An 11,721-nucleotide genomic window follows, 5' to 3' on the forward strand; every position below is an offset into this window, starting at 1 on the left:
CAGGCTGCTGAAGACTGCCTAGTCACTCATATAGTACTGCAAACAATTGTAGGCAAATTCAAAAGAAAAGTAACAATACTGATGCCCCGCAAAGGAAGAAGAAAGCATGTACAAGTAAACCAATATCTAAGGCAAAACAGCTGCTGAGAAAAAGAAGAGGCAAACTTTCCTACCCTCAGGAGCTGGATACCTATGGGAAGATAAGGACAGTGTAGCATTTCTCCATATGAGTTACCAGTCATACCGCACCACATGAAACATTGAAATAATTCCAGATAAGCATGAAGTTAATAAGCACACTCCACAACAATGAATTCCAATACATTTACTGAAAAAAGAAATAAAAGCACTCATCATACAAGTCTACTCACAAAAATATTCAATGATAATTTAGTACTAGCCAATCACAGTAAATCATACTAGCCTCCAAAAACAAGCTTTTAAAGTACAATATCTGAAACCCTATCTTAAAAGTACAATTCACATCTATAACATAGCCGGGTTAAAACATAAGAGTCCTGTGCACACTCACATGTCCTAATTAAAGAGATTCATAATACAAAACTCAGCATCAGTTCTGGAAGACCCATTAGTTTGCTTCCCCTATTTGAGATTACACTGCTGGAAATTATTAAGCATGTAATAAATAGCTTTTTTTTTTTTTTTTTTTTTTTTTTTAAATCAGTTGACACAGTATTTAATGCTCCTAGTGAAGAGCATAAGACAGTATGGAGAACTGTCCAGTAAAGCAGTAGCACTTAGTTGATTTCATACCAATTTCACTTCTGACTATGAACATATATAAATGAATATTTGCATTTGTGTTGTAGGCAGAACACACGAGTACATTTTACACATCAACGTTGATGTCAGTGACATTAGCCTGGTAAAATATGCAGGTGTGGATATCCATATCCCCAGCTGCCCTTGACATTCCTGCTTCCTACCATGCAAGGAGGTGAACTGATGACATCCAGCAGAATGGGATCTGACATCCAAGTATGGATTTATCATCCTGTCTCTACGCACTCCATGCACAAAGCCAAACCAAGATACTTGTCTTATCACAGTTCGCTAATGTCTCTCTAAAAAGCCAGAATGGACCATCATAAAGCTAGGAGCTGCTTTTCAGAATGATTTTTTTTTTTAAGGGATAAAGATGACAACCATGATTAGAATTAACCTGGGGAGCACAAGCATCGCAGGAGGGAGCAGAAGACATGGCATTCCTGTGCTGAGTCAAACCTTAACTACTTTCTGCTTCACCAACCAAACACAAACATGATTGTTATCTGTCGTGAGCAGGGCACCACACAAATGGAAAACAGTTCCAACTACAACACAGACTCATGGCATAGCAACTGAGAAACAAGGAACATTTTCCATTTCTCAGTTGAATATCAAATCAAATACTTGCAGATTAAAACTCCAGCTATCTTACAGCTGTGCAACTAGTGATACAGTTAAAAGACAATATAAAATCCTTATACAGATACTTGTCAATCTGTGCTTCTCCAGACAGCTCATCCCCAAAAATGCCACAGTGCACAAAAAATGTCAGCATGAAAAACACAGCAGAAAAGAGTGGAAAGTGCCCATAAACCAAGGCATAATGTGAATACAGAAATACATTTCATTTCATAGCAAATTTAAGCAGCACCAAGGAAAGGAAGAGGAGAAAGTCATTAGAGAATTGTGTTGTAGAATGCTAAGAAGAGGTACAGGTGTTTGAAATAATAAATGAGAATAGCTCTTTACATTCTAAATTGGAAGAGAAACAAGCAAGAGCAGACACCAAAGAACAACTTTTTTTCCATGTACTTTCTGATGTGCTTGACCTATCCACTGCAAAGAATGCCAAAATTCCTTCTTCTGACAGCACTTTGTCAGAATCTAAACAACAGTCCATTGACACAAAAAGGCACAAAACTGCAATCATATTTTAAGCTCATGAATGATTGTTTTTTTTCCTGATAGTTTCTATTTTATTATTGAAATATATACATACATAGTTTCCATGTGAAAACAAGAAAAAGTCTCTCTATGAAAATTATGGCAATAATTCAAAATCAAATCAAAGAGAAAACTTTCAAAGAAAGTATCTGTTTGCTCCAAAGAACACAGTATCTTCTAATTCCCCCTTTATTTCTTCTTAACAGTCCATACGTACAGAGAAAAGGAAAGTGAGTTTGTGTGGGAGGAAAACAGAAATAGTAATAGCAAGCACACCACAGAAAGAAAGGTTAACTACAGGACAAAAGATGGAAGGAATGTAAAGAATGTCAGCAAGTAAATAAATCAATAATCTACAGACATCATCTACATTCCTGAACTACCTTGAAAGCAAAGATGTCTGCCATTAACATTCTCAAGAACAGCACAGATTTTCCAAGGAAGACTCGCTCCGTAAGGTCTGCTTCTGTCAACACTTGTCAACACTCGATTACATGGGAGCGTTTCCAAAGAGATCCCATACTACTTCTAACAGTCTTGTTAAAATAAGCTTGTAAATACACTAGTGGGTTTCACAGGGTTCTTTTCTGCGGCCAGATCTCTTTAACTTTTCATCAATTATTTTGATGCAGGACTAACATGCATGCTAAGTAAGTTTGTGGACAATACTGAACTGGGAGATGTAGACTCTCCTCAGAGTAGCGAGGCCCTGCACTTGACAGATTTGGGGGTTGGGCAATCACCAACTGCATGAAGTTCAGTAAGAGCAAGTGCTGGATTCTACATCTGGGACATGGCAATCCTGGATTTACATACAGACTGGGGGATGAGAGGTTGGTGATCATCCGCATGGAACGGGATCTAGGAGTTCTGGCTGACAGCAAGCTGAGCCCAAGTCAGCAGTGTGCTCTAGCAGCCTAAAGTGCCAACCACATCTTGGGGTGCATTAGGCTCAGCACCGCAAGTGGGTGAGGGAAAGCATTGTTCAGCTCTGTGTTGCGTGGCCTCACTTCAAGCACTGGGTACAGGTCAGCATGTCACAGTATAAGGACATAAAACTATTACAGAACATCTGAAGGAAGGCACAAAGATGCTGAAGGGTCTGGAGGGCAAGATAAGTGGAGGCTGATTTGTTCAGTCTAGAAAGAGGAGGCTGAGGAGAAGCCTCTTCGAAACCTGCTGCTCCTCATGAACGGAATGGAGGGGCAGCTCTGCTCTCTGGTGACAGCAATTGGACCCAAGGGAATGGCATGAAGCTGTGTCAGAGGAGGTTTAGGATGGGGGTTAGAAAAAGGTTCTTCACCAACAGGGTGGTGAGCATGGAACAGGCTCCTGAAGGCAGTAGTCACAGCACCAAGCTGCCAGAGTTTAAGCGCTTGGACAGTGCTCTCAGACATAGGGTTTGAATTTTGGGTGGTCCTCCACAGACTCACTGATCTATGAGAATTCCCTCCAACTCAGGATATTTAATGGTTTTATGATCAGCCCAGAAACATTAAGAAGTGAACAAAATTGTGACTACTGCACTGAGTTGAAATGCTCAAGATCAACATCAAGTAACTGCAGGAATAATGCACTAGAAATCCCCTGCTATCCTTCCCTGAACTAAAGCAGAATTACCTTACCAGAGCCTACCAGCTCATGCTGGATAAAAAAACAGATCAATGAAACCAAAAGACTAATGTGATTCTATGAACATCTCTCTTCACAATATTATCTGAATATTTTAAAGAAAGATTTTTTTACAGAGGAAATAGAAGTTAAGCAATAGAAGCAAGAGGACATAATAAGCAGTACTTCTTAACTAGCTGGGAACAGACCACATTTTTAGGGAGGGAGAAGAAAGAAAAACAAGTACATCATGTTGTGCTACAACAGAGGTGTACTGGCAAAGCAAAACAGTGGGTGATGAGGATGTTACAAATATCCACCCTATATACACTTCAAGGGTGTTTACTTTAGATTAACTGAGCATGTACTGGAGGCTGAGGAGAAAGCTGACAGAAAGTCAACAGAGTAACGTAATGCAGATCCTGTACCAATACACATTTAGCTGAAGTTGCAACATGACTCTGATGTGACATATGACAAAAGCTCACAAATCCAGGATCTAACTATCTCTAGCAATAACAACGCTGGGATGTTGTTACCATTTTTGTTCACACTAGAGTAGTGCTTTTCCACACAACATAAATGTATAAAAAGCACACATCCACAAAATCATTAAATAAAACTACTTCAGAAGTGGACTTGCTTGGCTTCAAATACACACAATGTGCTTTCATAACACTTATTTTTTGCAAATGAAGCAGATACGATTAGGTTCCTAGGGCCTCTTATCATGTATGTATCAAATACAGTTATTAAAACAAATCTGTCAATGTCATTCTACTGCCACACAGGGGGGATTTCTTTGAGTTGCCCACACTTACTTAACGGACTTCCCAAACACCTTTTTAAGCCATGGATGCAATCACTTTATCAAAAACAATCAAACAAACAAACAAACCAAAAAAAAACACCACAAGAAACCCACAACCCAGAAGCTTACTGTACCTGTATTCTGTTCTTCAGTCCAGGCCTGCAGATACATGAAGAGGAGTAGACCAGCTACTCCAAACATCAGTAGCGACACAAAGACTTGTCGTAGGTTCATGACCCTAACAGAGGGCTACTTCTCAGCTTTCAGAAAAATGCATGGCTCATTTTTCTGCAGTCCTCAGTGTGCCTGCATCTTCTTCAGTGCCTTCTCCAGACTCTGACCTGGAATAATAACATATGCAGTCAGTTCTTATGTTACACCGTCATTCTCCACCAAAGACTCTGTAAACAGCACACTGTATACAAGCTGCAGCTCTTACAAACTATTATTTCCAACACGTAGGTTTTTGTTGATGTTCCTGACAATATTTCTACCCCATATGGGATTCAAGCAGAATTCTCAAAGTGCCTGCGGCCACCGTTCCACCTCCACACTGCTCGTCATCATCGGTTGCTGTAATGGAGGGAGTTAATGCCCTGATGAGATGCCTGGGAAATTAATTGATTAGCTTTTCACCCAGCTATATTATATGACATACAGAAGACTCAGGTACCCGATTCTTGCCACTCACTTCATTGGAAACATGATCTTGCCAAGAAGAAGTAATTTAGCTAATCCTGTATGCCTGATACAAAAGGGCCATAAACTCAGTTTTATAATAGAATATAGAAGGCACTGCAGAATATCAGAGGCAACTCATTAACTTGAATCAGAACATGTTTAGTTTGAAAACAGGTTACTAGAAGCTCAAGAGCAGTTGTTAAAATTAGGCTGCAAAGCAGGAAGTAAAAATAAATTGAAATTCAACACAATAGGACACTCTTGTAATGTAAATATCTGATAGAAGTATGCAGTAAATTACAAATAACATAATGAAAAACCTAGAGCTTCTAAATGAAGATGAGATACTGAAAAAATACTGGAAATAGACAAATATTAAAAGAACTAAAGCACAAGTACATTCAAATAAACAGAAAAATAAAATATGGGCACTTAATAGTTATTCTGAAATGTAAGAGTATGGTGCATTCCACAAAAAAAAAAGTTCCTAGTTCTAAGTTACTCAGCACTGTCACGTCTATAATGGCTGGGCCTCCCATTAAAAATGGCTGCTGAATAAAGATGGTTAACTATGTTTTCTTAGAGACAAAGGATTTCAGAAAGAGCAAAACAGCATTCACAACTTCACAGAGTATTTCCTCTCCTTCCAATTCTGCCATTAAAATTATACAGTATTTTGCAAAGCAGAAACATGCCTGCAGAAAGTAAATCAAAGCCCCAAGTATATATCACTTTACATACGATTTTCCTGTATAAGACAGATAGCTAGGCATTAAGAGAACATAAATGCTCTGTATGAAGGTTGTTTGTTTTTTTTTTTTGTATAGTCACAGTACTTTGTTTGAACCTGGGACATTGCAGGCAAGTTCATAGTTGCTTTATTCCATACAGTTCTTTCCATCTTCCTTCTGCAGAGATGCAATTTTCTCCACATAATAAACTGGTTTGCAACTATTACAATACACATATGTATTTGAAGGAAGTAATGAAAACTGGGCAAAAGCAAAGAAAATTCTTTAGGGAATTATTTGTCAAATGCTTTTGGAAAAAGTGGTAGTAGTGGAGCCTCCTTCCAATCCACTCTTCTTTAGCTGGTACCACTCTGACCTCTTCCTACAGCACCCTCAGCATTCTCAGACCTGCAGTCATCCTCATTTAGGTTTACCCAGGTCTTTACTCCCAACTTTTCTACCTGGTATCAGTCCTGTAGCAACTACACTGCTTACACACCTTCAGAAATCACTCTGCTGATGAGGAAGTGATTTCCCAGCAATAAGCAATGCTTTAAGAGCCTTCAGTTAAAAGAACAAGAAATACAAAACCCTTCTGTTTTTCTATAGACAAGAAATGTGTTGTTCCTGTAACAGGACATTGACAGCATCTGGATGGGGAGGGGGGGGGGGGGGAGAAGAAGTAGGACCTGTAGGTCTGAATGAGTGTCTTTGAAAGAAAAAATAGACTGCAGGTACCTAAAAGTGGAAATCCACTACAATCACAGCTGAATGCAGCACCACCTGCAAACCATGCATTATTAACATTTGGATGCACCGTAAAAAAAAAAAAAAAATCAGGAGCAGTACCAAACTATTAATCTGTTAAAAATAAAAATAGATGTTTTTCGTCTAGGGTAGTTTCTGTTTTTAGAGGATAAAAATTTGTAAAACACTTTTATATGTAACTATCTCTATATATTGTGTATATACACATACACACTACAAAGGAAAGGTAAGCACAGAAAGAAAAAGAAATCACTCTGTAGATAGTTTACTCCACTATCAGTCATTGTAATTATCTTTGTATCAAGTTTTCATGCTATTTGCAATTAGTTCAATTTATTTATATAAAACTGTAGAATTGGTTCACATTGTCTAAGTTTTAAGACTACCTTTAAATAAGAATACTTATTTCAGCATTGGTTAGAAACATATCAAATCCACACAATTTAAAGCTATTCTGCTACCTCACAGTATTTCGAAGGTCTTTCAGCTTGAATAAGCAGTTTAATTTATTTAATACAGTGATTTGTAACTCATACGTGAAAAAATTATAGCAGCATTAAAGAAGGCTGTATCTAAAAGTCTACTAGTAGAACTTGAAAAATGGCCACACATCTCTGACAAATTTGCTCCTTCAGAATTAAAAAACCACGGTCATGGATAACACTCCCCAGCATCCTGGCAAAGAGAGAATATCTGCAAATATTCTTTCATCAAGATGAATGCTCCCCTGTGGCTGTAAGAGAGCAACAAACAATTACTTTCAACATAAGTATTTTCAAAAGAGATTAGTCCTGTCCACAAGAAGCTCTGGTATCCCAGTGAGGCTGTAGATCTTACTTCCTTCACTCCTAGTCCTGGCTCTACTGGATGACAGCTTGACCTGGTGGGTAGGATGCTTACTCCAGCCTAAGAAACAGCTGTGTCCTTTTCTCCTATGCTAACATTGACTCTTACTTTAGCTTAGTCACTTCCTACCTCTTTTGGAAGTGTGGACCCCAATGTACGTACTACCTCTTAGCTTGAATTTCCACAGGGCAACATTTTATGGATGTTCTGACTGTTTGAGATAACTTGATACATACCCTTTTTAATTGCTGTACAGAGACAGGGAAGGCAGCACAGCAACTACACATCTCTGGTGGCAACACATTTCTTTGCAGCAAAAATTAAAAAAAAAATAAAATTGGTAAGCTTATAGGCAATCACTTCTGAGGCTGAATTTCTTACTTCTATTGTCAAATTTAATGGAAGTTGGATTCCTGAAACCCTTAATGTAAGATCTCTGCACTTTTCCCTTTCATGTTTCAAGTCCAGCTGAAAGGTACAAATTCCTGTATGTGGCCAACACAAACACTCAAAAAAGAGGAAGAGTTCATTTCCCTGTTTTGGCATGCTTCTTACATCATCCACTTTGCTCCACCTGGCAAGCAAACGCCTGTAGATGAAGTGAGGCATCTCCAGCACTCAAGTAGCTCTCTGCTATTCCAGATCAATGCCAGCAGCATTGGTCACAGTACATTTGGCTAACTTAGTACTACCTGGCCACTATTCCACCCACCATCACATGGTTCTGAAATCAGAGACACAGAAATAATAGATTGCCTCACAAATGATTTATCTTTTTTAATTCCCCTCCATTTTCTTTTTCCCTTCACCTGAAAAAGATCATCAAATCAGTGGCTAGTTAACCAGCCAAAAACTGGTAAAAAGCTAGATGCTCCTTTTTGTGGTCAAAGCATTTATACTACTGCGGGTTACCACAAATTCCCACCCACTCAGCATCTCCTTAGGCACACCTGAATTAATAAAAGGAAAACAAGAAAGAGCACACAAAGGCACAACCCTTCACAGCCCACCCACATTTTCTTCTTTCCTCTTTCCTTTCCACCCCCAAACAGCAACACTTTTCCATGGAGCATCGTGACAGGAAAATTTTGCACCAAGGAACTTCCTGCTGGACACCCGCCCAGGCTGCTTTCAGCACAGTCAGCAAAAGGAGATGAGGGTATCTTCTCACTTCACTGCTCCCCCTCCTCCCTCACTTCTCATGTTAACTTGTGTGTGTACTTCACACACATCCTCTAGGATCACCTTTCCACTCCCCACACCCCATTCATCTGGCTTCACAACACAAGGTACAGCCTCAGCTCTTGACAATGCTTGCATAGTTCCTTGTATCAGGCAGCACTACTCCTCAATTTTAGTTTATCCCAGAGGCTACTAGGAATAAATATTCAGCATTTGCTCTTCTCTCTCTCTCCAAGAAGTTACGCAGAGTATTATAGCTGGGTGAAGTCGAAGTCTTTACAGAAGCTTGGATTAACTGTGTAACCAGATCAAGACAATAAAACTCAGTGCTACTGGGCAAATGTGCAGGAATGAAAAAAATCCATAACGTTGCCCTTCCGATCCATAGGAATCTGCTGGGAAACAGAAAAAGGTTAAATATCCAGCAGGCCTCATTACAGGGTCTAAACAGAGGGGCAGTGCAGCAATGAATTTCTCTCTCCCCTCATGGCAGCCTGTGTTTCAGTGACTGGCATTGCAGAGGGAGACGCTCTGCCTAGGCCCACTGGTACTGCTGACACTTCAGCAACCCCTTAACTTCCAGAGCCACTGATAGGAAGGCTGTGTCTAAGTGTAACTGAAGACACCATCTGGCCTGCACGACTTTACAACTAGCAATAACAGAAGATTACTACCTAGCAACCTCACAAATCAGGTTAAGATAATTTTGTTATCGAGTGCCACAAGAAAAATAATGGAATCTGTCATATAAAATATGCCTCTGAAATGTATATAATGAAATCTTCTGCATAAGAATGCATAGGGACTTCTTATCAAAGATGAAAACTGCTTAAAGTGTGCATCCTTCCCTCACCCACCGAAAATCCAGAAACAATAAAGCCCTTCTAAAAAACAGAAAGGAAACCTTTACAACTGAAGTTTCAAGAACAATCAGCAATTCCAAAAATCAGCATCACCAGAGCTACTTCCCACCACTCAAGCCACACATATTTAACATTTTTCTACTTCATTCTCCCTTGTTACATAGCAAACTTCAGTGCTGTTATAGTAATTACATTTTATTAATGCATTTTATAGAATAGAATGTTATACAAAATGAGGAACATGGCACAGTAAATAAGTTCTGCATTTGATTTGGCCATCTTAGTGTATTTAAACCATTTTCTCATTACCTCTTTAATATTTTGCCAAAGAAAAATCTCTTAACAAAGCAGTGCATATAACATGTCTCATTTTAACTACCAGGGCATGTATTGGTTTCTGAAGCCATTAAATTGCTCCACGGTAATAACATCAGGTGACTGAAACCAGTCCATGGTACCTGCACTACTTCTGAGCTCACGCAGCAATACAGTTACTTACTGGTCCTACTCATCAATCATAAGTCCTCTTGAACTTCAGACCATACCAATTTAACCCACAAAGTAACTATGCAGATAGCTCCTTTGCAGGTTATTTTACTGCAGTTGTATTAATTTTCTTCATACAGGAAACTAACACAAAGCTTTTTGTTTATGACAGATAACCTGTCCTACCTGCGAGCGTGTAGATTAGCTTACTGGCTTCATGAAACATTTTGTTTGCTTATGAAGAACAGAGAAGATACTCCAGTAGTATTGATAACAGTGGGTTTGGAATTTTACCAGTTTACCAAACGTTCACTGTCAGTGGTTTCATTCTATAGATCAGGACACTTTCTCCTTGCAAAAAAAGAAAAGAGCTTGTTTTTCCTAACAGCTCCCAGTCAAGACTGGGGGACACAACTATTCCTGAGCACACAAAGACAAGTTTGGCACACTTACCTCTTACCCGTACAGCCTGAAGTCAGTGCACAGACCCATGAAAGTCACCTGGAAAGTTAAACAGAATCAGGGCTTGTGAGGCAGCAACTTGATGACTCCAGGGATTCTAGAAGGGCTCAAGATGAACTTTTTCCTCCCCTCTTAAGATGGGGAAGATAAAATTGATCTTGTTTCAACAATCTTTCTTTCTTTCTTTTTTTTTTTTTCCTTTTTTCTTTCTTTTTTCTTTCTTCCCCCCCCCGCCCCCACTCTCATGCAATGAAATTATGAATTCTTATTTATTGACTGCAGTGAACCAAAGTGTTACCAGCGTGCCAAAGAGACTTGCAGCCTGTCTGTCCCAATCACTCAATTCACTCCTTGAAAACGCACAGACGACATAACAGACTTTTTTTTTTTTTTTTTTTTTTAATGTAACAGATATGCCCTGAATTCCCTATTTTTTGTTGTGTGACCACTGCGGGGAGGAAAAGGAGTCAGCAGAAAAGTTGCTTCTCCTGCAGAACGCTCCGTTGAAGAGTAATAGGTTTCCGCTAAACTTCAGGGTACGCTCCAGAGCTTCGGGCTCCTACAGCGATCCGCAACCCTCCCTCTCCCCGTGAAGAGACAGCCCACGGCGGCTGGTCCCGCGAGCGAGAGCCCTCGCTACGGAAAGACGGCATTCCACGAAAAAACCAGTAGCGGATGAAACAAGCCGTCTGCCCCGGGCCACCGCAATCCCCCCAGGTAAAAACATACCGAGCTCCGACCGCCACACTCCTCCCGCACCCGTCGGTGAAACGCCCAACACCCCGGGGCTGGGCGGCAGCGAAAGCAACGCGAGAGAAGAGCCACCGCTCGCTGGGGCTGGGAGTAAAACCCCCAACAAGTCCACCCGCGCCACCGCCCGGGGCGGAGGCCGCCGCCCGCCCCGCCCCGCCCCGCCACTCCCCGGCCGGCCCGCCCCCGCGGCAACCCCTTACCTGCCCGCCTCAGCGGTGCCGCGGGATGGGAGTTCTTGGAGGTGTGTCTGCAGCGAGGCGTGAAGTTTCACCTCCAAACTTTGGGGCTGGGTGGACTCCGGTCCTCGCCTAAAGGGGAAACTCAAAAGCGCTTTGCGGTTGATCCGTGCGGGGGCAGGTAAATTTAGCGTTTGCTCGTCCGCCTGCCCTGCTGCCAGTGTCTGCAAAGCCCGTGTCATTACGCGGAGAGCTTCTCATCTTTCCAGCCTCAGAACGCCTATGAGATTAAGCGGTTTGCTAACAGGTTTTGTTTGCTGTTACACATCCAGAGGTAGACTCTCCCAGTGCCAGCAAATACACTGCCAGGCAGAGGCAAGTCATAGCTGGAATTAGCT

The 11,721-nt window shown here is 40.8% G+C and overlaps 1 protein-coding gene across 3 annotated transcripts in view; it reads right to left on the reverse strand.

The window, feature by feature from the left end:
- The window catches only part of CHST9 (carbohydrate sulfotransferase 9), an 87,354-nt gene extending 75,855 nt beyond the window's left edge, over nucleotides 1-11,499 (reverse strand). Inside the window, exons 1-3 of one of the 3 annotated variants that reach the window (XM_090138335.1) lie at nucleotides 11,348-11,499; nucleotides 10,386-10,433; nucleotides 4,510-4,716 (exon numbers count right to left, since the gene is read on the reverse strand). In XM_090138335.1, coding sequence (XP_089994461.1) covers nucleotides 4,510-4,609 — 100 coding nt within the window. In that variant the 5' untranslated portion in view covers nucleotides 4,610-4,716; nucleotides 10,386-10,433; nucleotides 11,348-11,499. Of the gene's footprint in view, nucleotides 1-4,509; nucleotides 4,717-10,385; nucleotides 10,434-11,123; nucleotides 11,256-11,347 lie in introns of those variants that run through there. The other 2 variants (XM_090138334.1, XM_090138336.1) reach the window with 2 other exon arrangements.
- Nucleotides 11,500-11,721: the final 222 nt, after the last annotated feature.

Source organism: Phasianus colchicus, chromosome 3, assembly GCF_987193195.1.
Source record: "Phasianus colchicus chromosome 3, bPhaCol1.hap1.1, whole genome shotgun sequence".
Taxonomy (NCBI): domain Eukaryota; kingdom Metazoa; phylum Chordata; class Aves; order Galliformes; family Phasianidae; genus Phasianus; species Phasianus colchicus.